Source organism: Chenopodium album, chromosome 17 (assembly GCF_948465745.1).
Source record: "Chenopodium album chromosome 17, dcCheAlbu1.1, whole genome shotgun sequence".
In the NCBI taxonomy this organism is placed as follows: Eukaryota; Viridiplantae; Streptophyta; class Magnoliopsida; order Caryophyllales; family Amaranthaceae; genus Chenopodium; species Chenopodium album.
The window spans coordinates 778,831-803,236 of record NC_137850.1 but is presented as its reverse complement, the minus strand read 5'-3'; the positions used below and the strand labels follow the sequence as shown (position 1 = coordinate 803,236).

At 32.6% G+C, this 24,406-nt stretch overlaps 5 protein-coding genes across 5 annotated transcripts; 1 reads left to right on the top strand and 4 right to left on the bottom strand.

The window, feature by feature from the left end:
• Nucleotides 1–5,765: 5,765 nt before the first annotated feature.
• On the bottom strand, nt 5,766–7,061 carry LOC145587302 (GEM-like protein 4). Its single transcript, XM_081644033.1, has 3 exons — nt 6,740–7,061; nt 6,391–6,620; nt 5,766–6,258 (listed from the first exon to the last, which is right to left on the bottom strand). Exons 1-3 carry the CDS (start codon nt 6,957–6,959, stop codon nt 6,076–6,078), a joined length of 633 nt encoding a protein of 210 aa, XP_081500159.1. The 5' UTR covers nt 6,960–7,061; the 3' UTR covers nt 5,766–6,075.
• A 2,099-nt stretch (nt 7,062–9,160) lies between these two features.
• LOC145587301 (GEM-like protein 4) lies at nt 9,161–10,275 on the bottom strand. The gene is made up of 3 exons (XM_081644032.1): nt 9,970–10,275; nt 9,619–9,848; nt 9,161–9,496 (listed from the first exon to the last, which is right to left on the bottom strand). Exons 1-3 carry the CDS (start codon nt 10,193–10,195, stop codon nt 9,308–9,310), a joined length of 645 nt encoding a protein of 214 aa, XP_081500158.1. The 5' UTR covers nt 10,196–10,275; the 3' UTR covers nt 9,161–9,307.
• Nucleotides 10,276–12,573: 2,298 nt separating this feature from the next.
• Nucleotides 12,574–13,831, bottom strand: LOC145587300 (GEM-like protein 4). The gene is made up of 3 exons (XM_081644031.1): nt 13,712–13,831; nt 13,339–13,586; nt 12,574–13,198 (listed from the first exon to the last, which is right to left on the bottom strand). The coding sequence occupies exons 1-3, from the start codon at nt 13,815–13,817 to the stop codon at nt 13,004–13,006; spliced, it is 549 nt and encodes a 182-aa protein (XP_081500157.1). The 5' UTR covers nt 13,818–13,831; the 3' UTR covers nt 12,574–13,003.
• Nucleotides 13,832–16,515: 2,684 nt separating this feature from the next.
• On the bottom strand, nt 16,516–17,633 carry LOC145587298 (GEM-like protein 4). Its single transcript, XM_081644030.1, has 3 exons — nt 17,362–17,633; nt 17,018–17,265; nt 16,516–16,898 (listed from the first exon to the last, which is right to left on the bottom strand). Exons 1-3 carry the CDS (start codon nt 17,558–17,560, stop codon nt 16,722–16,724), a joined length of 624 nt encoding a protein of 207 aa, XP_081500156.1. The 5' UTR covers nt 17,561–17,633; the 3' UTR covers nt 16,516–16,721.
• Nucleotides 17,634–23,166: 5,533 nt separating this feature from the next.
• Nucleotides 23,167–24,308, top strand: LOC145587297 (GEM-like protein 4). Its single transcript, XM_081644029.1, has 3 exons — nt 23,167–23,497; nt 23,622–23,851; nt 23,963–24,308. Exons 1-3 carry the CDS (start codon nt 23,281–23,283, stop codon nt 24,158–24,160), a joined length of 645 nt encoding a protein of 214 aa, XP_081500155.1. The 5' UTR covers nt 23,167–23,280; the 3' UTR covers nt 24,161–24,308.
• Nucleotides 24,309–24,406: the final 98 nt, after the last annotated feature.

Here is a 24,406-nt window from a genome sequence, read left to right as displayed (position 1 = left end):
GTACGTGCAATGGTTCATTTGCATGCTTCACCATAAATTACCTTGTCACCCATGATCGAGGGATTGTTCTTTGATGCATGCATGGTTCCATTCTTTCTTGTACTGTTTGCACCTTGTAGCAAAGGTTCGTTGATGCTAAGCTAGCTTGGGCCTTGCTTGAGAAAACCTCCCTTATTTTAAGCTAATTGCGCAACTTTATTTTAAATTTATAAGTGTAAATCCAAATTTTAAATCTGTAAATATAGATTCAAAACAAATACAGCAAAGTGTTAATTTTATTATTTCGAGAATTTTGGGTACAATCACTAATTTGATCCTCTAATTCGATCTCCACTTTGACTTTGACGTAATTCACGGATTGACTTGATTCTTGAACGGGGGTCGTCGAAGCTTGATCTCGATCTAAGATTTGATGCAGAATTTTGATGTAGACCTTTGACTTGTTGTTGATATAGACCTTTGACTTGAATTCTTGATTGAGGGGCGACGAGGCTTGATCTCGATCAATGACTATTTGATGTAGAGGTTGAACTGGTGTTCTTGATGATTTGAATTCCTTCTTTCTTTCGTGTTGAGGGCCGTCGAGGCTTGATCTCTTCCACGGGTGATCTTCTAGAGTAGAACGACACGTTGAATGCTTGTTGTTCTTCTTCTAGGTTTTGAGAAAATTTCTTTGGAGAAGTTTAGAGTATTTGATGAGAGGTTTTCTTTGGAGAGGTTTTGAACATTTGAGAGGTTTTCTCTATATTTTGATTCTCTTTGTTTTCCTTTAGGTTTTTTTCTCTCTCTCCCCCAAATGATGTGAGAGTGCTCTATTCATAGAGATAGTGACTCTTAGGGTTAGGGTTTGATGTACAATGGAGTTGGGCTTTGGAGTTAGTAATCTTGAGTCATTTATGTAGCTTAACCCATTTTAGTAGGTTTTTTCTATTAAATGAACAATTTAATTAAAATAATTAAAATGGGTAATATATCTTATTTCACTCAAAATAATTTAATTTAATTAATTATCAGATAAACTCGAGTCAATATGTTGACTTTTTGACCCGTACAATATCTAATGTGGCACTTATATAAATTTTACGTGCCTACAAATTGTCCGCTTTGAGATCGGTCACGGACACGACTTTGGAGTGTTTGATCTTGATTGAGCTCAAAATCCTTTTTTTTTTCACTCTCTTTCAAATTAGCTAATTTTAGTCGGCCAAATTTGGCTACTTGCCATACAAAGTAAAAGCACGTAATGCTTTTAGTTGTTTAATCTATGATAGCAATGACCTTATCATGGTTACGCACCTAAATAGTATTTCATGTACCGTATGAATTGGAACTTCAATTCATTCCGTTTTTTTTTTTCTGTTTTATTTATTTATTTATTTTTTATTTTTTTTATATATATATTTTTTTTTGTGAGATATATTTGAACTGTTATCCAATATCCACGAAATGCATATCTTCTCGTTTGTCTCTCTTTTTTTTGGACTTAAGATAAAGCTCCTAGCAACCAATTTCCATGAAAGGCTCTAACAACTTTTGAAGATAAGTTTAACTTTATCAACATTTCTCATTGAGCGTCATTATCACTTCTGAGTTAGCAAATGATAACTTCATTTTTCGACTATAAATATAAGACCGTGGTGGTGATTGTTTTTGTATCCAACGATACGGTGGAGCTGCTACTCAAATGTCAGGTCTCAAATCAATATCTTGAAGTCATGTACTACGAAAGAGCGCCACTCACCATCAGTAACACGGAGAAGTAGTATTTCCTAGCATCATCGAGTCGCCGCAGTGTCCTCTAGCAACACACCACAAAAAGTCCAACAATGAAGCAGCATCCAAGCCATCCATATTAAATACATGGAGGAAGAGTCTTGATGCCTATAAAAGAATGAAGGAGCAACTAAGCCACGCCACACCATCTACTTCGACGCCATGGAGAATTTGTTGTTTGACGCACCGAAAGGGAGCTGCACCAAGAAGAAATGAACACTCACTCAGCACCTTGAAGCCATGATGAGCGATTGATTCACCTCACACATTTAATTTTTCAGGTTCGTGATAGTCTGTCCTTCATCAATGGAGAGATCCTTCATCACGGAGTGTGTCGAGGTATTGGAGAAGTTACACCTTAGAGTTACATGCCGAGCACTCAAGCGTCACAAAGAACTTTGACATATCAAAGCTATACTCAGCCTCGTGACACAAAACTTGAAAAATCGGGGCTGTAAAATCGACCCTCGCAAGCCTCACAGCCCAAACTTTGACATATTGAAGTCTTCTCGAGCCTCACAACCGTAACTTGACGGCTTGAAGCTATGCAACTCAAGCCCTGCAAAGCCATGCACACTCCAAGATGATGTTTCTGTCGAGCCTCTATTTTTTATGAACCAGAGAACATTTGCAAGATCATACTATCCTGATTGCAGCTACATGTTTTTTCGACCACATGTCAAAATTTCAAGCAAATCGGACCATGTTTGCCCATCTGATCGAATGTTTGATCAAAGCCGCTCAAAGAATTTCGTGGCTGCAATGTTGTGTTACTTGCTTCTACCAATTCTTTTTTTTTCTTTCCCTTTTTTTTTTATTTTGAAATTATGATCATGATCATGACGGGATCATGACATCCACGTGACTTTATTTTCTTTTTTATGTATTAATTTTTTTATACATAAAATGAAATCATCTATTCTAGGTGCAACAATCATGATCTTGATCGACTTTCAACTCGCATGAAACCATGTTAGTGATGAGTTTGCTTTCCCAACATTGTCTTGTTGATGCTGACCAAGAAGTTATTTAACTACATGAAGTAGGAAGCAATATCGCCGAGAAGCAGAGCTGACAATTAGAACCTCTTGTGGTCCATGAGTGCCCATATCTATCGACAACAGTGATTTGGTGCTTAAAGCTTTCTCCAAATCAATCTCAAAACGATAAGGTTGCTGGAAGTCTTCTTCATGATCCATGTCAAATTGAGTTTGTTTATTTGACTCGGTGGTGTAGTGCTTTCTCCGAATCTCAAGAATGATGGGCCATTGGTGCTTAGCTTGGAGGCTACCTCAAATTTCCTTTTTTTTTTTTTTTTTTTGTTTTTTTTGTTTTTTTGTTTCCTTTGCAGATCTTTGGTGCTTTGCATTGGTGGCCTTTTTCAGATCTTCAAAATTTTTTGGTGAAATACTTGTGATTAACAACTTTCTTCAATCTTCGTTTGAGTTGATCTCTGGTGCTTGAAAGCTTTCTCCAGATCTTGAGAACTTCGGCGGACCGGTGCTTGATAGCTTTCTCCTATCTTCGTGTACGTTAAAACTTTGAGTTGATGATCTCTGGTGCTTAGAAGCTTTCTCTAGATTTCAAAAATTTTGGTGGATCGCTGGTGCTTGGAAGCTTTCTCCAATGTCCATGTTCGACAATTTACGAATCTCTAGTGCTTACAGCTTTCTCGGAATCTTCCAATAAATTTGGTACAAAATTTTTTATGGCTGCCCTTGAATAATTTTTATGTATCCAAGATTCCTACGTACCAATAACTAACTAAAATTTACTTTTTGGACCAAGCCAAACGTAGTTCAATATGTGATTTTTTTTTTTTTTATCTTTTTTTTGTTATGCAGTTTAAGCTCTTGCTTAGGAGTTTCGAGGACTGTTTTTTCATCTTTGCCCCCTTTGGATGTTGATGATCGTCTAATCAAATCCGTCTTCACGATTGGCTATCGTAAACTCCATCTCATGAGCTCGAGTCGCCAAGTCTTGGAATGTTTTGGGCTTGATTTCCTGCAAGATGTAAGCAAGATCCCAATGCATGCCTTGGATGCACATCTCGACTGTAGAAGTTTTGGACAAGGGATCTTTGCATTGAAGACTTAATCCTCTCCATCAGTTGGTGTAGTCCACGACTGGATCATCCTCCGACTGTTTGGTTTGTGTCAACTCAGTCATGCTGACAATGTGACGTGTATTGAAGAAGCAATCGAGGAGCATTTATTCCATTTGCTCCCAATTATCGATAGATTTTTGAGGTATATCATTGTACCAATCAAACGCAACACTCTTGAGAGAGTGAACAATCTGCTTGACAAGCAAATCTCCAGAGCATTATTGGCTTATTGTAAGTCTCTATAAAGTGTGCAATATATTGCTTGGGGTTGCCTGTCCCATTGAATTGCTGGAATATAATTTTGGAGGTTGATAATCGCTTGTCATTCTCATCTTGTCAATCCTCTTGGTACAAGGTTTGCTGTAGCAATCATCTTTGTTGACATCTCTACCAAGCTGTTGTTTAATAACATTGGTCTGGCTATCATCTCTTGGATTGCTTGAAAGCTGAATGAATCACCATGGGGTTATTCACTTTTCGAACTAAGCTTCGTCTTTGTGCTAAGCTCCGACCCGCTGCTATCATCTTCACTTTCTTCGATTGGGCGTTTCTCGAGTTTTCTTTTGAGTAAGCAATTTGTTCGCTTTGGAGCTTAATTTGTGCCCCCTTTTCTTCGTTGTCCTTGACAAATTTTTCAAGAAGTAGCTTCATTTTGCTAACTCCTCCTTGACGGTGTTTGCTTTGATTGCCATGACATGCATTAACGACGTCGTCTTGTGCACCGTCTTTTCATCATTTCTTCTATGTGCTTCATCATTTCGATTCGTGCAGAATGAGATGAAAGGTAGAAATTGTCCCACCGAGCGTGCCAAATTTGTAAACACAAATTTTAAATCTGTAAATATAGATTCAAAACAAATGCAGCAAAGTGTTAATTTTATTAATTTGAGAAGTTTGGGTACAATCTCTAATTTGATCCTCTGATTCGATCTCCACTTTGACTTTGACGTAATTCACAGATTGACTTGATTCTTGAACGAGGGCTGACGAAGCTTGATCTCAATCTAAGATTTGATGCAAAAATTTAACTTATGTTGATGTAGATCGACCTTTGACTTGTTGTTGATATAACCCTTTGACTTGAATTCTTGATTGAGGGTCAACGAGGCTTGATCTCGATCAATGACTATTTGATGTAGAGGTTGGACGGGTGTTCTTGATGATTTGAATTCCTTCTTTCTTTCTTTCTTATTGAGGGCTGTCGAGGCTTGATCTCTTCCACGGGTGATCATTTAGAGTAGAACGACACGTCGAATGCTTGTTGTTCTTTGGAAAAGTTTAGAGTATTTGATGAGAGGTTTACTTTGGAGAGGTTTTTAACATTTGAGAGGTTTTCTCTGTATTTTGATTCTCTTTGTTTTCCTCTAGGTTTTTTTTCTCTCTCCTCCAAATGATGTTAGAGAGCTCTATTTGTAGAGAGAGTGACTCTTAGGGTTAGAGTTTGATGTACAATGGAGTTGGGCTTTGGACTTGGTAATCTTGACTCATATATGTAGCTTAGCCCATTTTAGTAGGTTTTTGCTATTAAATGAACAATTTAATGAAAATAATTAAAATGGAATAAGTTGTATTTCACCCAAAATAATTAAATTTAATTAATTGTCAAATAAACCCAAGTCAATATGTTGACTTTTGACCCGTACTAATATGGGCAATATTCAATGTGGCACTTATATAAAATTTACGTGTCTACAATAAGATCTAAGAGATTATTATACGTGTCCCAATTCACTGCAATAGTTGAAGGCAAAATCAATTTACTACATAGTACATACAAGTATACTGTATACAACATTACTACATGAGCTAGGTGATTCGTAATTTTTATCATTGTAATTATATATTTCACCTAATTAAGATTTGAATCTTAGCAATCAACTTATCCTAAAATTGAAATAGTTATATATAAAAAAAATTTGAATGGGAACGGATGGTCCCAAATTAACAAATCTATGTACAAGCTCAGCTACTATCTATCCTAGACAAAGAAGTGCATACACTAGTTAGTATTTAGTAGTATTTACAGAGCTATTATAGCCTTATATATGTACACTACAACTAGACATAAATCTTCGTTAATCAATCAAATTTAAGGTACAAGTCAACATATTAAGCTTTGATGGGAGACTGCTGCTTGTTGTAAGCATTTTAAAGTTTTGTTGTATGATTCCGGCAATCCGGCTTGCAGTGTATTGCTAGCAAATCAAGCTTTGTGAGACTGCTTGTTGTAAGCATTTCAATGTTTTGTAGTAGTTAACGAATCCCATGAACCAGAACTCAAACTCATCCGCGGTCACTACTTGTAGATACTTTTGTGACGGCTTTTTCATGTTCTCGCTTTCATTCCATCTTTTGATCTTCCTTAATGGTATCACTATCTGCATATACATGAATATTATCACACATTAATTCAATTATTCAACATATATATACATCACCAAATTAGCATGTACATATATATATATATATAATCTATGATTTAGAGTTCGTTTAGTTGCATAATGTAGTACCTTGTAGTGGAACCTAAGAGGTTCTCCGGTGGGGGAGGAAACTTTCGCGATTGGCCTGTCACTGCAGAAGGCGAGTTTCTCTGAGGAGATGAATAGGCGGCCTGTTATCGCGCCTGCTGTGGTGTACAAACTGCAACGAGAAGCCCTCAACAACCGCTCTCCTTCTCGAAGGCTAAACACTCTCCTGAATAACTTGTCAACTCCTCCTACCAAGCTCAATTTCCCTTTCACTGCATAGTTTGAATAAAATAAATAACAAAAGTTAATTATAATCCTAATTCAGATTTAAAAAAATCAGATGATTTTACATTAATGTAAGGGTAGGTGAAAGTTTACAAAATATACGTACCAAGCTTGTTCATCGTGGTAAAAACTGAATCCACTTTACGATGTTCTGAAGTGATCAACGATGATTGATCTACTTGGCCTATAGAAGGTCCAGGCAACAATTTGATGGTAGATGTTTTTCTTGTTTGATCATAACTTAATTTTGACAACCCATTTCGAAGAAGGTGATCTCCTAGCATTATCTTCATACTCCTTGACTTAAACGCCTCGGAAGCATTCATTTTAGCTTATTAATTGCGATAATTAATCGATCTTTGGGAATATTGAGAAGTTTGTTTACGATGATGGAGCAAATAGTGTGTATTTTGGTAGTTGGTGGTGGAAGGGGAGTTTGTGAAGGTGAGATTTAAGTTATATATATATATATATATATATATATATATATATATATATATATATATATATATATATATATATATATAAGGGTTGTATGAAATATTTTGTACAATTTTTTAAAATAAAGATTAGGTGGAATTAGTCATCCATGACTCAGCAAAAGGAAAAATAAAAGTAAAAATTTGGGCCATCAATTTAATTACTTGCTAAGTAAGTTGGTGATGCGATGATTCAAATCCTTTTATATATTTTGATCGGCTTTTCTAAAAGTGATGACGAAAAATTATGTAATATTTTCCATCTTTAAATAATTAATTAGAGTGAAATTAAAGCACAAATAGATCATAGAAATATATTCATTCGTGTTTAAGCCTTTTAGCTTTTGAGTCGGCAGTGTTACTTTCTGATGCAACCACCCATCACACACTGCACCTTTCTAATTTCTAACATACACTATTGAAGTCAAGGAACTAATTAAGGGTTAATTAGTTTTCCAATTAAAAATTAACCTTATCTATTTTTAAATTTGTGAATTAAACATTAGTGGTATGTATACTTTCGCGGAAGCTATAATATCATGCGTTAATCGTTATCAACGAATGGAAACTACCATGCACGTACATTACCATAATAGATAAGATCGTTGACACCAATTCAACTTGACCATCTAAAGTTAATAAATTAAGTTTTTGTTTGCTAATAGAAATGCATGGTTGTTTGTGATAATGGACGAGAAAAATAATATTATAATAAAAGTTATGTGAGCATGCTTATAACATGGGCCTTTTTAGTTTGTAGGGAGTTTTGATTATTCGTAACTAGGTTCGATTATAAAATCAAATGATATATATATAGTAGATGAAGTATTCCAATAGACGTAAGTATACATTATTATTATTTATCTATGATGTTATTATACTGAGTAGTATTTTTTTATTGCTCTGTTGATATAAGATGAGGTGGAATAGTCGAAGATCCTAGTCACGTAACAACAGGCAGGCCACATGGATTCATATTTATGTAACGCGGTTTTTGAAAGTCTACCTAATGCTCTGAATTGACACTTGAGATTGTCGATAATGTTAGACCAACGTGCGTAAAGCATGACTGCTAGCGCCTAATTGCTAAACCATCTTATCACATCTTTCAAAATCTATATTTTATTAATTTTGCAAATGCTAATATAAACAACATTTTCATTTACAAATTGATGATGACCTGTTTTTTTTTTTTTAATGCTCTGACTAAAAGCTTCCTTAGGAATATGAGGAAATATCTTTTAGCTTTTATGTACTTAAAAGGTTAGGCCTTTTGAGAATATATAAAAAAGATAAGTGAAATTCGCACCTCAAAATATTCATAGTAATCCCATAATCTCTACATGATAATGGTTATAATTTGATCATATCTAGCTGATACACCTTGATAAGTATATACGCATGGTATTTCATATTTTCATGATTGTTAGAATAACACATAAATTTAGTTATGCCTTGTACTAGATACTCCCTTTATTCTTTAATGATAATAGACCAAATTTTTAATTTACATCAAATTTCAAATAATAATACTCTCTATTTATGCACGATGCGATTCACCTAGAATTTATAAGGGCTGGTATGATAGAGAATTAAAATTATAAGTGTAAGCCTAATTAATGTTGTTGTACTTTATATATACTGATGAATTCCTTAAAAATAACCCATATAGTTTAATAGTTGTGGACTAGTACGTGCAGTGGTTCATTTGCAATCATTTTTGTTTAATTTTTGCCATAATTTCGTGTATTGGAACTAGAATTTTCTTGATCCACTAGATAGCTATTTGCGCAACTTTATTAATATAAGATTAAGAGATTATACGTATTGCATGAATGTATCAAATACATCGCATTAGTTGAACGCAAAATCTGTTTATTACTACATAAGTACATAGTACATACAAAGTTACTACGTGAGCTAGGTATATGTTATCAATGTAATTATATATTTCACCTAATTAAAATTTGAATCTTAGTAATCAACTTGTTTTAGAATTTGAATAGTTATATATGATAATAGTAATAATAAAAAATTTGAATTGGATGTTCTCAAACAAATCACTATGTACAAGCTCCGCTGCTATCAATCCTAGACAAACAAGTGCATACTCTAGCTAGCTAGTACTAGTATTTACAGAGTTATATAGCCTTAATTATATATGTACACTACAACTAGATATAAACCTTCCTTGATTAATCAAATTCTTCTTCACTTTGGGAGACTGCTTGTTGTAAGCATTTCAAAGTTTTGTTGTATGATCGGAATCCCATGAACCAAAACTCAAACTCATCCGCGGTTACTATTTCTAGATACTTCTGTGATGGCCTTTTCAAGTTCTCGCTTTGATTCAATTTCTTGATCTTCCTTAACGGGATAACAACCTGCACGAACACAATTTTATTCGCGTTAAAATTTAATTCATTTGATACCAAACATGTACAAACGTACGTATAAATAATTTAGGCTTGAGCAAGGGCATTAACTTAATTAAGGGTGGTATTACCTTGTAGTGGAACCTAAGGGGTTCTCCGGCGGGGGAGGAGACTTTCGCGATTGGCCTGTCGCTGCAGAAGGCAAGTTTTTCCGAGGAGATGAATGGGCGGCCTACTATGGGACCGGCCGTGGTGTACAAGCTACAACGAGAAGTCCTTAGCAATTGTTCTCCTTCTCGTACACTAAATACTCGTCTAAACACTTTGTCAAACCCTCCTACCAAGCTCAATTTTCCTTTCACTGCATTAATTAAAATAAACGACGATAATTAAATATTGTACGTTAATGATAAGTAAAAATTATATAGGAAACTACCAAAGTATTATTACACATATATAAATTGAAGGTTGGTCGTACGTACCAAGTTTGTTCATCGTGGTAAACATTGATTGCCCTTTATTGCGTTGTTTGGAAGTGATCAAAGCTCCATCCACTTGGTCACCGGAAGAAGGTCCAGGCAATAATTTGATCGATGATGTTTTTCTTGTTCGATCATAAGTTATTCTTGGCAAACCATTTCGAAGCAAGTGATCTCCGAGCATACTCTTCATGCTCCTTGATGATTGAAATGCCTTTGAAACGTTCATTTTCGCTAACTTTGTGTGAATAAATGATCTCTTTTTTAATTCTTGATAAGACTAGAGGTTTCTCTTAAAGATGAATTGAAGCAAATTGTAGTTGGTGATGGAAAATATGTTTGTCAAAGGGAGGTATATATAGGTGAAAATTTTACAGTAGTCTTTTGAAATATGACTACCATAATATTTTAATGATTATATGGTTCATAATTGACATATTTTTTTCAAGTAATTAATTATATTACTTTATTAATGGTATTAAATAGTATTATCAACTTTTTTTTTTGGTTTATCAAATTTTTAGTTTCATTTATATAATTTCTATTCTTATTTTATAGTTTCTCAAAAAATATTTATTTTATGTTGAATTAAAATATTCAAAATTTATATTTACATTGCAGATATTATAAGAGTAATTGTGGCTATTTTGTAGCGCAAAAAAAAAAATGAACCGATCATATTATATATCATTAAAATAATACGGTATATATAGGAGGAAAATGTTTTAAAACATTATAAAATTTTGATGATTATAAAATTAATAAAATTTTGATGATTATAAAATTAATTTAAGGTCATTCATTGGTCAGCAAAGGAAGTAGATATATACTTCATATAAAAATAAAAAAATAAAAAGCCACCACCAATCCACCATACAATGCAAGATTTCTAGCTAGGTAAGTTGATGGTTTCATGCATGTATAATTATTGTATATATATTTCATTTGCTTTCCAAAAGTGATGACGATCTGTTTTTTTTTTTTTTTAATTAAAATATCTTTAAATTAATAAAGTCATAATATTATATATTTTCAAAAATGTTAAGTCGTAGAATGAATTAGAAAGTGGTGTGGGGTTTGAGGATATATCATCCATGTGTAAGCATTGTAGCTTTTGAGTCGGCAATGTGACTTTCTGATGCTATCTTTCGAACATTTTAGACCTAAATTGAAAGAGGCAAGGTAGGTTTTTGTAAAAGTTCTTACTATACTAATTTACCTTGTCTAATTGAAAAATATACTATATATAAAAAATAAAAAATAAAAAAAAAAGCTAGGTATATACTCTTGTATTAAAAATGAAGATTGACATCGGCTTGCTTATTGTTTAACTAAGGATATACAATATACTTGGTAGTTGATCTAATGACCAACATAACTACGACATAAGACACCTGACAAGATCAAACGCAAGATTAATTAAACTTGATTGTTGAGACTGTGTTATGTCATTTTGAAGAAATCTATAAATTAAACGAAAAAAGTTATCATAAAGTTTATCTGAAAATTTAACGTATTTTCGCTTTGTCATTTGATCTTTAGATAACTTTAATAGACCAGAATCCGGCATGCATTATGAGTCCAGCCACCAACACAAACCAATATGTAGCGCTAACCTGCCAAGTTCGTAGCTTATGACTACTATAGTATGTTTGACTACTTTTTCTTTTTCTTTCTTTTGATTATACTCCGGATTTTTATTTTAAATAATTCATTGAATAAGCATTATAGAAGATGACTGGTCCCTCCAAAAAAGAACAAAAACATGATGACTGGTTGCTGACAAGATGACACATGGAATTGTCGAAACGTGCAATTTAATTTTGTTGAACTTAACACCAACTATTGCCACTTAAAATTCAACTCAACTTAATTGGAAGCGAAGAAATCTTATATTTTGTCATTATTTCATTGTCCAAAATACATGCATCTTGACTTGACAATATTTTACGAACGAGATTTTGTTGATATTTGTATAGCACCCAAATATAATGCACATATTTATTTGATTATAAATTGAGTGATAAATAGATATTATTTAGACTATGACAATGAACATAAAATATATTCTCCGTTTATCTCTATAATACTAGACAAAATTTGACTATGCCTTCGGTCTTTGCTATGTACATTTACAAAGTTATTATGGCCTTATATGTCCACTTAAAATCTTAATTAGGATAAAATTTGATTATGCCTTGTCACTTGGCTATTAATTAAAAGTCATGTTGAAAACCTTGTGATGTTGAGGTCAATTTTGCCTAAAATATATTGAAAACCTTTCCATGTATAAAATTGTTATAGATATTAATTACTATGTCTAACAAAAATAAAAAGAGAAGAGAAAAATTATTAAAGGAAAACAAATCTAGGGTAGAAAGTTTTAAATAGAATTTGACATGAGTCATTTCTGAATTCTCTTTTAGTATATAGTTATAGGTTCGTCACATGCGTCAAGAGATACTAGTCACTTATTTGATGTATGATCAACATATGGTACTTATTATTCCCTCTCTAAATAAATTAAATATTGTACCTATTTTAATGGTGATTATTGTCTCATAAAAGTCAAAGTAGGAACAACATTTAGATAGCGACAAAGGGAGTATTGTTCATATAATAATCTAGATTGATCATTTAATGTTTAAAATTCTATCAAGAGTTGTGAGCTAAGTTGAATAATTAGTACTACTAGCTTAGTTACCCAATCATTTTCACTAAAGAGAATAAGACTATCACATTTTTTTGGCCTGTGTCATTTAAATACCCAATCATATACACAGGTGAAGTTGCCTCTACTGCGGCCACTGCAATGCCATTAGAAGCGCGTACATTCATGTTCACATTTGTCTGACTGGAAAGCTTGTACATTCCCTGCATACCTTCCCTTCATCGCCGAATATAGTCCCAAGTCCCAACCAATGTATTTACAGGTCAGAGCTATCTACTTGTATTATCATGTGTATCTACCTCTATATAGAAGGCCTAATTGCTTTAGGAAAACAATTCATTTTCCTGTTTTTCTAGAGTTCAACATTCAGTTCATCTTGTGTAACAAAGGCTCACAAGAGAGTGCCTGCTGCAAGATTCTGAATGTCTTTTTGTAATTTAGGAATCCCATGAACCAGAACTCGAATTTATCATCAGTTACTACTTGTAGGTACTTTTTTGATGGCTTTTTCATGTCCTCAATTTGGTTGGCTTTCTTGATCTTACTTAAAGGGATCACAACCTGCATTATACAGATCAATGCACTTTAGCTAAAATAATATAACAGTACAATCTAAGTAACAAAAAAAGCAGCTGATAAATAATTTTACTGACAGTAGTACTGTATCTATGGTATGTTTAAAGGCATTCAATTTAATTTACCTTGTAATTGTATCTTAAAGTTTCCCCTGAAGGAGAAGAGTACTTTGCAATGGCTTTGTTGCTGCAAAAAGCTATCTTATCTGTGGAGACAAATAGGCAGCCTGTAAGCTGTCCTGCTGTGGTGAACAAAGAGCATTGAGAAGCCTTCAGAAGCTGTTCGCCTTCATTCAGGTTAAACATTCGTCTGAATACTTTTTCCACTCCGCCTACACTTAGAATCTTTCCTCCTAAACTCAGCTTCTCTTTTGCTGTGGAACAAAATCAATTAACACAAAAAATTTAATTAGTCTTCAGTAAAACAGAATCCTCCTTAAAATTTACAGAAATAAACTGAGATGACATGATACACTAGTATACATATATCGTGACATACCAAGCTTGTTCATTGCACTGATTACTGATTCCTTTTTACCCTTCTTCATAATTTTAGAGTCAAACCCGTCTACATTATGGCTAGAGGGTGCAGTCAATAGTTTCATTGGCTTGTGCTGATGTCTGAGGACATGATCCTCAAGTGTACATTTCGCGGACTGAAATGCATTAGCAACATCCATTTTTTTACCTTGTTTGTTTCTATGTTTGAGTCTCTATGGATTGAAACTTGAGAATGGGTGTAGCAAGTTTTATGTGATGATTAGTGGAGGGAATGAAGCGCGTTACAACCATGGATATATATAATATAGCAAAGAAGTGAAGCAATGCAAGTTGGTGAAAGGATCTTGAAACTTTTACAAGGAATGAGTCATCCAAGGATCAGCAAGTATGAATTCTTATTCAAGAAGTTGATACCACTGTGTATGATTGCTTTTTATAAAGAGGCAAAATCTACTTTAGAAAAGAATTTGTCTCCCTTTTTTTTTTTTCTTTAGGTTTAAATCTGTTTTGTTTTGTTATAGTAACAGGTGGAGACAGTTGATAAAAATTAGCAAGTGGTGTTGGTGGACTTCAAATAATTTAATGTAACATGTTTGTATACATAAATAGGTAAGCAGGGAATTTCTCGCTGTGAAGGTTAGTTTCCGAGTTTATCTTCTTGATAAACAATCAAAAGATCGTTTCAAAACACATCAAGATTTGTGACTATACATATCTTAATTGTGACTGTATTGTAGGCAGAGGTTTTTATATGAATAAAACTTTATGTCGCTTTTACTTAATATGCCAAATTAATATCTTAAGGGTCAGATTCTTGTACAAAACAAAACTTGTGGAGTACAAAAATATATGGTGCTGAACAGATTTTTTACAAGGCCTGCAGCCTGTTATAAAGCTGATTTTTTAAAAAAAGACCTAACAATTGACCTGTACAAATCTGAGTTTAGCCAACTTAAAACTGACTTGGCTGACAGATTTGATAGTTTGCTAGTAACTGATGTTGATTTATACATCGATCAGCATTTCCACTCATTAATTCCATTGTATTGATATTCTTTTGGTCGCGTCTATGTTGTTGTTCTGTTTTTGGTTGATTCTACTGAAGTGTAAGCTTGCAGGATAGAGGTGTGAGTGTGACACAAGGATTTCCGTCGTGGGAAAGATTAAAAAAAATCATGGACAATAGCAATGTCATATATGAATCAGCAACATTGCAGTCTATAACAACTTTTGAGTCAGAAATCATATACTTTGGGCAAGGATAGTTTACTTTTTCCTTTAATTTCCTAATGAAGGATATTCCTTAGGTTGGATTCAGGTAGATTTTCTTTGGAAAGGTTAAAAATTAAAGCTTCCCCAAACATTTAGGATACTCACATGCAACAAAAAGTTTGCTGAATCAGCTTCTGGTCATCTGAAAGTCTGTTGACAGGAAAAATATCAGGAAGAGGTTGATATATAATTTATAAAATATCTGGAATTGGACATCCATTGATTCTTTCACTATCAATTAAGATTCATAATTACATAAAATAAAATTAGCTTCAAGATTAGACATCGACTATTTACTCCATTTCTAAATACATGTAACGATTTGACTTTCATGCTTATGAATTAATGTCGAACTTTGATCATCAACATCTCTAAAAAAATTTCAAGAATGAATAATCAAACGTTGATACACTGAATATATATGTTGAATCAAATGTCATGACATCTTATATAATAACATTTATGTTTTATTTATTTAGTCAAAATTAAAGTTAAATTTTGTATGTGAATAGTTCAGAAGTCAAAATGTTGTATATATGTACTAACCAAGGAAGAAGCATATATTACAGTATAGCACTAAGTAAGAGTATGAGTTTGGGGGTAAAGGTTACCCCATGTATGACTATTAACACTTGGCATATCCAAATACTTCAGCAAGTACTTAAAACTGTTGTTCTGTCCTGCGCGTCCACTTGGTGATGGGTTAGTTGTATGATCAACTACTGGTCCATATCTATTTGGTCAACCTAAGTAACTACTAACCATCTTTATTATGTGACCGTGTTCCATACATGTAGACGTCCTAAGGCAACAAACCCAACTGTATTTGTTAAGCAACCAAGGAGCCAAAAAACAAAAAATTAAGGCAACAAACCTGACAGTAGCTGTTATGCAACCTTAAGGTACACCATGTTGTAAGCTCTTCTATGTAGACAATATGCTGTACTTTTTTGGCGCAGTCGTAATTCTAGGTAGAAATTCACATTGTTCCATAAAAACATCCTTTGTATTTTCTCCCTTCTTTTACCAGATTTAGTCTATTCATTCTACATATTGTAGAGGGTACATAAGCATATAGAAACTTGTGTTGATTTTCCTCTAAATATGTAAGTTTTTCCATTTGCAAGTAAGCATGTTAAACAAGAACAAATAAATCAATTGAATTCCACGAGTCTTTCTTTGTATATAATTTGAGAAAAAGTATATCTTATTTTCCATCTCTCATTTTCATACAACTGAATTCCTTGATTTTGACTGGGCATGAGTTATTTATAGGAAAATATTCATCTTAAAATTATTCAGTACTCTGCTATATATAATATTTTTTATTTTTATCGAGTTGTAATAGTGTAGTACAATATGAAAATCAATTCAGGGCTCAGATATGTGCTGTCTACTACATCTTGTGAGGCCTAAAGATAACCATATCAAATCACGAGTCATAATTTTTTTTTTCGGTAACATTATTCATCAAATTAGAGATGGATTTAAACCATCCTGTTTCTGAAAATTGAGTTATACAATTTTTGTCTACTTAATACTGCTGCATGGACAGGTTCATTTACTGAAGATAAAATGTTTCAGTAATCCTAAACAGCATTTACAAAGCTACTCATGTATACATATATTTATCTACAGAAAGCTAGCCTGATTGATCATTGTAGAAAATTAAATGATTTTCCTACTAATTAATCCATGTCTAACTTTCATTCAATTATGAATCATGTAATTACTGCTCATAGAGTCCCAGAAATTGCTTGTTGTAGGCTTTTGAAAGTTTTCTTGTAATTCAGGAATCCCGCGAACCAGAACTCATACTCATCATTGGTCACAACTTGTAGGTACTTTTTCGATGGCTTCTTTACATTTTCACTTTGGTTGGCTTGCTTGATATTTCTTAGAGGGATGACAACCTGCATTTAGATCAATAATACACTTCATCAGTTTAAACATTAAAACAGAACAGTCTGCAATATTTTACAGATTGATTGACAGTACTATATGATTAAATTAGTTAGTAAAATTGATATACCTTGTAATGATATCTACAAGTTTCTCCTGAAGGAGAAGAATACTTGGCAATGGCTTTGTCGCTGCAGAAAGCCAGATTTTCCGTGGAGATAAAAAGGCGGCCTGTAAGAGCTCCGGCTGTGGTGAACAAACGGCACTGAGAAGCCTTCAGAAGCTTTTCTCCTTCACTGACAGTAAATATTCGTCTGAATACTTTTTCAACCCCGCCTACTTGCAGAATCTTTGCTCCTAAACTCAGCTTCCCTTTTGCTGTTAAAACAAATCAGTATATACAAAAATTTAGTCCTAGAAATCATAAAGAGTTTGATTATTAAAATTGCACATATTATTCTGTTTTTAACATACCGAGCTTGTTCATTGTGCTGATAACTGATTCTTTTTTACTCTGCATCATATTTTTTGAGTTACACCCATCTGCAATACGGCTAGATGGTGCTGGTAACAACTTCACACGTTTGTTTTGATCATTTATCGACGACTCAATTCTAAGGACATGATCCCCTAGCATACACTTTAAGGATCTGAATGCATCTGCTCCTTCCATTTCTTGTAAAAATTTAGACCTTGTTAAATAATTTTTTTTGCTATCAGTAAGCTCTTTTCGAGTTTGAAATCGAATGAGGACTTAGGATGCTTATGATGGTGAATGAAGACGAGAATATGTATATATATACTAGTTGTAAGAATGGAGCAAGTTGGATATAGAATAATCTTGAAACTTTTAGACAAGCATCCAAAATTTTATGATTTATTTTTCTTATTCAAGAAGTTGGTAGTTGATACCATGTTCTGATGTTTTGTTCCTTTTTGTAAAGAGGAAACAAATAGATCCAAACTCAACTTTAGAAAAATTGGCCTCAATTCGTTTATTTAAGTTTTACCTATAATCTTTCTTTTGGTTACATAATTAATCTAGTATAACCATAATTAGTAATATATATGAGTAAGGTGATGATGATGCACAAACCATCCACGTATGCTCGTGTAAGCAAAGAAGCTTTTGAAGAATCTGAAAGGCCAAACTATCAGTACAAATCTATCAAAACCTACCTTATTAAAACCAAAGAATTTTGTATTAGCAATTAATTAAATTCTGTTAGAGAAGGGTTAGAGGTACGTCGAGATAATTAACAATACTGTATATTGTTTTAATTTAAATTACTACATTGAATTATTGATCAACATCATTATTGTCCATTATTTTGAAAGAGGTTCTTCGATTGTTTACATACTTCGTACTACTTTAATTGATCTAATTAATTACTAGAGGCCGGAATAATCTAGCGCTAGCTAGGTGCACTCGTTAATGTGACGACGTTAATATATAGTATGAAATTTATATGACATTTTCTTTGATATCGAATTGTATATCTTTAAACATTTTTTAAAACTGTTTACCCGAAGAAGAACCACTCGACAAGTTAAAGTTTGGAACATGTTTTATTTCCTATCCCAATTTAATTAAAAAGTCGACGCATATCCAAACCTGAATTAGTTAGACACGTTTAATTTCAGTTAAATTTCACTTTCTTGCTGATGTGTGAACTTGCAGGATTGAGGTGTGAGTGTGACTCATGCATGGCAAGTTTTGCCACCATAGAATTGAATTAGTAAAACATATATGGCCACCATTTCATGCTTGAATCAGCATCATATCGTTGCAATGCGTATTAACTTTTGAGTCATAAAACATACTTTTGGAAGTTGAAAAAGTGCTTTTTTCATATCAGGAAGATTTAAATAGTTAAGATAAAAAGTTTTTTTCAAATTTAAGGATGCTCGTATGCAACAAAGTTTTCTTAATTTAGCTTCATAAATCATAACACCCAAAAGTTTGTTTAACATTCGGATATAAATCACTACATACAATGACATATAGAGTATTCCCTCTTTTCCCTTGTTCTCTCTTCGTATTGGTGTTACTACATAATTAGGTCTTGTTTGGTTCACGTTATAATAAGAATTTAATTAGGTTGCATTTTCTTTTCTTGATCATATTCGCTGTACATTATTATTGTTGGTTTTGATGTTTGATTTCGAAAAACAGTACAATATCTTGAAGCAAACTCTTCATAATTGTACATAAACAATAATCATCACTAAAACTCTTTCGAGCATTCATATTCTATCTTACTACTTTGATATTCAGCCTTAGTTACAATACTATTTTAATTGAATACAGAACAAGAAATGTTATCTAGTAAGTAGTGGAGGAAACCATTTATGTCATGACTCATGAGGTGGTATATATGTATTAATGTATACATGCATATAAAAGGAGGAATGAGGTTGGTTGGTAAATCTTGTAATTTTAAGACATTTCACATCGTCCTTGGATCTTCAAATTATCAACTAATACAAGTTTAATACATGTATTAAGGATCTAACAAGTTAACAACTAATCCAAAATAAATATAGGGTTACTCCCTCTATTTTCTTTAAATTAACTATTTTGTTTTGTTGCACAACTTTTAATGCAATATTGTGACTAAAATATCCTAATAAGTTATTATTACAAAAGAAATATATAAAAATTAAATATTTGAAAACTAAAAATTAATATAAATTTAATATAAAGATTTGACATGACTGTTTTGAAAAATAAAAAAAAAATAAAAAAATAAAAAAAAAATCGTTGAACTATTTGATTTCATTTGTACTATCATAGAATCTCTCAAAATTTTAAAGTAACACGAATTGAAAGGGGTTCATCCTTAATGAATCAAAATAGATCATAATACTTTTGAAAATACCACATAGTACAACCAAAAGATTATTAGGCGTCTGGTGATCGATTGTCTAACTCATATATAATGGGACGGGGAAAAGTAATTTTCTAATTGTAATTAGGCGATTAGCCCAACTCAAATAAAGATGGAAATTGGAAAAATATTTCTTTTTTTTTTTAAAAAAAAAAGATGCCTTGTTTGTTCTGTTTACAAATAATCAATCAAGAAAAGCTTTGTTTGGTTTTACTATACCTATTGGCATAAAATTTAATTTCAAAAAAAAAAAAAAAAAAAAAAAAAAAAAAAAAAAAAATCAAAAGCGGTTGAGGCAGTTAAGGGATGTTAGTTGGGTAAAAGTGAGTAAATCTTTAATATTTTTTGAGCATCAACACTGAAGCTTTTGTGTTGGCAATGCAACTTTCTGATGTCTAGTCTCTTTTGTTGTAAACTTATGATTGATCAAATATTCATGCTTGCATGTGATGATGTTTTTTTTACCATGCAGAAACAATTAGTACAATAATATTAAACATTGCCTTAATAAGACTGTCCATCAAAAATAAGTATGTAGCTAATTCAAGATTTAGCTAGTGGTTGTATAAGATTTCTTGTTTGCTAATTTATCAAATTGCTTACCTAAAGTCATAACCTTTTCTACCCCATTTACTTCAATAAATTCAATGATTGTTATTTGTTACAGGTTCTTATGTGTAGCACGTAAGAATCCGAACTCATATATGTCTGCCACAAGATGTGTCTAACATGATTAATATGTTGTGATTTTGGAGATATTATATATATCAATCCTCCCTTTGTAGTAAGTGTGATGTATAGTAGTAAGTTTTACGGACATTCTTAATTAAGCAAAATATAACAAATTCGGAGAATTCATACAATTAAACAAAGTATTGTATGAAATTAATACAATTAAACAAAGTATTATATATATTTTTTTAGCGGGCTCTTGATTTATATTGCACAAGTCATATGAAATTAATGAAATACAAAGTATTTATAAAGTAATACACAATATAACAGAAAGATGATTCAATTTATGCCAGGAGGGATGGCAGCTCAAAAGTATTAAAGCTATCATTATACAAACAATCAGTTTAGTTGGTCAAACCAAATCAAATTTTGTCTTCCTATTGTTAAGGAAATCATTCATTATATTTGAACTACAACCAATAATAACATTTGAGAATTTATTGCAAAATTATACATAAAAGTAACAAACTATATAATGCAAAAAGATTAATATAAAAAGAAAAAGAAGATATCCTACCATGCTTTCTAAGATATGGAGTTGATGATCGTAAGTCGTAACCTATGTACCTTCAAAGAATATGCATGAATAGTTTCATGAATATTAGCAAATCTTCTTTAATTTTCTTAAAAATTAGACATTATTACTATTATAAAAGTGATACATCGTACATGCATGAATATATTCTCATGTAAATTTGTGGTTGGAGGAAATATACGTCCAAAATATAAATTATTGTCCAATCAAACAAATTCCCCACCTAATATTGAGTTGTTGGAATTAATTACTTGCAAATTTTAGTTGGATTTTGTTGTGTGATTGGCTGATTTTTGAATGAAGCATACATCTTTTTTGATGATTATGCAAAGAATTTAATTAGTTGGCTTGGGTGGTTGTACTAATTCTTCAGTGCTAAGCAGTTGTTGCTTTAATTTTATGGAGCCATAACCTTTAGTTTAGCATTAAGCACCGAATCCTAAATGATGATTAGCATTCAGTCCATATATAATATTTGAAATAATGTACCAAAAAATCATGTTATTTTCTAGGATTATAACTCAATATTGTAGGCATGTATGTTTTTTTTTTTTTTTTTTTTAATTTATTTTTAGGGCAGGTATGTATGGTACTTTAATGTCTACGTACGATTGTAACTCAATTTTGTATGTAGATATGTATGTTACTCTACAGTATTGTAACTCGATATTGTAGGTTTATTTTCACGCCATTGAACAATCGGTTTATGTCTTATTTTAACAAAGTCTCGTGCAACACATGCACACTAATATCAACATATAACATATGTATAGATCATACAAATTGCTCATATATAAATTACTTCATATTAAATGATAACTTAAACGAGTAATTTAATTACCTTCTTCACGACAAAAATCATGAAGCTAAGACATGATCTCAGGCAAGATTTCACATTCAAGAAGGCGTCCCTCATGTCGCCATGTCATCATGTTTGATCCCTTGTACAATGAGCTAGTCAATCAGGCAACACTTGATTTCCTCTGTTATATTTTCCCTGTTTTGTAATAACAGTTTGTAAAAGGCTAAAAGCTGTTGAAGCAGTTAATTGAGTATGATAAATCTATCAGCAATAGAGCTTTTTGTGGTGGCAGAACAACTTTGTGATGCAATGCCACACCCACCTCCTTGATTAGCGGTTTAAGTTAGCTTATCCACTTTTTTATAAAAACACTGATCCGATCAGCTGATCGATTTTTGTGGCCTACGTGTATGCATGCTTAGGGCCGTAGGCATGCATGTGAAGATGTTTTTCTTGCAGAAAAGAAGTACTAAATTAGTATAAACATCACCTTATATAAGTTGGTCCATCAAAAAGATGATTATGGTTTAATTAATTAGAATTGTAATAATGTTGATTTAACATCATGCTTATACCTAGATTGATAGCTTTTTTTTAACTTTTTTTTTTTAACTTTATCATCTATCTTTACTTATTTTCTTATAGTCATTCTTACATAGGTCAGCCATGAGATGTGTCTAGTATGATCCAACTGCGAAATACTTGTATAAAATATGGGTAAAACACTAAAACCTTTCCTAATGTAATAATGTAACTTTGTGGTTATGTATGACTACATGCATGTAAACTAGACTTGTATCTCTCCGTTCAATATAATAGTCATATATACAGATTATTGTTTTATATTATCAATACTAACCGATTAAAAAATAAGGGGTGAATTACAAGAAGTTTTATACGACAATATGATAGATAATTTTGAACGAGGGTGTCATAATAATAAGGATGGAGTTAATTGGAGGAGAATATTCTTTAGACTTCAATACTTTAAGCCATAAGATTACATTAAATAAACTTCCTTGGCTTCAATAGTGTTAGAAGTTGGGTTCATAAATTAAAGATGGCTTTATTTTTACTCTAATTATAGAAGTGATTACATATTAATTCGTCATCACTTTATGAAAAGCAAATCAAATAAAAATGCATGAGAGTTGAATTGGATCAGCAACTTACTTAGCAAGGAATCATTTGTGGTCATATTTACTTTTGCTGAGTCATTAATGATTTATTCCCACTAAATTTTATTCAAAAAATATTCCAATGGACCTGTATATATAGATTCAATCTTACCTTCACAAACTCCCTTCCCACCATCAACTACCAAAATACACACTATTTGCTCTCCATCACCTTAAACAATCTTCTCTATAGTCTTAAAAAATTACTTAAATTGATATATCGAGATCGACTAGTGTACTAATTAAGGTAAAATGAATGCTTCTGAGGCGTTTAAGACAAGGCATATGAAGAGTATGCTAGGAGATCATCTCCTTCGAAATGGGTTGTCAAAAATAAGCTATGATCAATCAAGAAAAACATCTACCGTCAAACTATTGCCTGGACCTTCTACAGGCCAAGTAGATAAATCATTGATCACTACAAAACAGCGTAAAGTGGAATCAGTTTTTACCACGATGAATAAGCTTGGTACGTGTATACATGTTACCTTTATGTACACTAATGTTCAAATCACGCTTTAATTTTTCATTACTGTTTTATAATGTATGGATCAGAATTAATTTTTGCTGACAATTTAATTCCAACTATGCAGTGAAAGGAAAACTGAGCTTAGTAGGAGGGATTGATAAATTGTTTAGAAGAATCTTTAGCCTTCGAGAAGGGGAGCGGTTGTTGAGGGCTTCTCGTTGCAGTTTGTACACCACAGCAGGTCCCATAGCAGGTCGCCTCTTCATCTCCACAGAGAAACTCGCCTTCTGCAGTGACAGGCCAATCGCGAAAGTTTCCTCCCCCACAGGAGAACCTCTTAGGTTCCACTACAAGGTACTGCAATATGCAACTAACAACACTTAACTCTCAACTTTTTGAGTACTGATACTGATGTATGTTGAATTGAATAACTTAATTAATGTGGAAATATTTATGTATATGCAGATAGTAATACCATTAATGAAGATCGGAAAATGGGATCCAAGTGAAGACATGAAAAAGCCTTCGCAAAAGTATCTACAAGTAGTGACAGCGGATGAATTTGAGTTCTGGTTCATGGGATTCGTTAACTACAACAAAACATTGAAATGCTTACAACAAGCAGTCTCACAAAGCTACATTTATAGAAATACTACAGACTAGTTATATTCCGAATTAACTAGGATTCTGATGTAGCTAGGTGTAGACAGTAGTGAATGGCTAGCTCTGTAACTGTTAACTCATCAGCTTCTCTGAGATGGAAAGAAGTTTTTCCCCTCGAGTTTTTGATGGCACGCAATTTGCTTTTTTACATTACTCCTTAATTATGTTTCTCATTCCAATTAAGCACTACATTTCAATCAGTAGCTAAGAATTAACAAGCTTGGGCGAAACATTTCTATCTGTAAC

Excerpts from the sequence above, each read along its gene's own strand:
- LOC145587301 (XM_081644032.1), bottom strand. The coding sequence starts at position 10,195 with ATGAACGTTTCAAAGGCATTTCAATCATCAAGGAGCATGAAGAGTATG. Across the intron at positions 9,849-9,969 it reads TACCACGATGAACAAACTTG|TGAAAGGAAAATTGAGCTTG; the intron begins GTACGTACGACC and ends TAATTAATGCAG. Across the intron at positions 9,497-9,618 it reads CCCTTAGGTTCCACTACAAG|GTTGTTATCCCGTTAAGGAA; the intron begins GTAATACCACCC and ends GTGTTCGTGCAG.
- LOC145587302 (XM_081644033.1), bottom strand. The coding sequence starts at position 6,959 with ATGAATGCTTCCGAGGCGTTTAAGTCAAGGAGTATGAAGATAATGCTA. Across the intron at positions 6,621-6,739 it reads TACCACGATGAACAAGCTTG|TGAAAGGGAAATTGAGCTTG; the intron begins GTACGTATATTT and ends CAAACTATGCAG. Across the intron at positions 6,259-6,390 it reads CTCTTAGGTTCCACTACAAG|ATAGTGATACCATTAAGGAA; the intron begins GTACTACATTAT and ends ATGTATATGCAG.
- LOC145587300 (XM_081644031.1), bottom strand. The coding sequence starts at position 13,817 with ATGAAACTATTGACTGCACCCTCTAGCCATAATGTAGACGGGTTTGAC. Across the intron at positions 13,587-13,711 it reads CAGTGCAATGAACAAGCTTG|CAAAAGAGAAGCTGAGTTTA; the intron begins GTATGTCACGAT and ends TTTGTTCCACAG. Across the intron at positions 13,199-13,338 it reads CTTTAAGATACAATTACAAG|GTTGTGATCCCTTTAAGTAA; the intron begins GTAAATTAAATT and ends TGTATAATGCAG.
- LOC145587298 (XM_081644030.1), bottom strand. The coding sequence starts at position 17,560 with ATGGAAGGAGCAGATGCATTCAGATCCTTAAAGTGTATGCTAGGGGAT. Across the intron at positions 17,266-17,361 it reads CAGCACAATGAACAAGCTCG|CAAAAGGGAAGCTGAGTTTA; the intron begins GTATGTTAAAAA and ends TTGTTTTAACAG. Across the intron at positions 16,899-17,017 it reads CTTGTAGATATCATTACAAG|GTTGTCATCCCTCTAAGAAA; the intron begins GTATATCAATTT and ends ATCTAAATGCAG.
- LOC145587297 (XM_081644029.1), top strand. The coding sequence starts at position 23,281 with ATGAATGCTTCTGAGGCGTTTAAGACAAGGCATATGAAGAGTATGCTA. Across the intron at positions 23,498-23,621 it reads TACCACGATGAATAAGCTTG|TGAAAGGAAAACTGAGCTTA; the intron begins GTACGTGTATAC and ends CCAACTATGCAG. Across the intron at positions 23,852-23,962 it reads CTCTTAGGTTCCACTACAAG|ATAGTAATACCATTAATGAA; the intron begins GTACTGCAATAT and ends ATGTATATGCAG.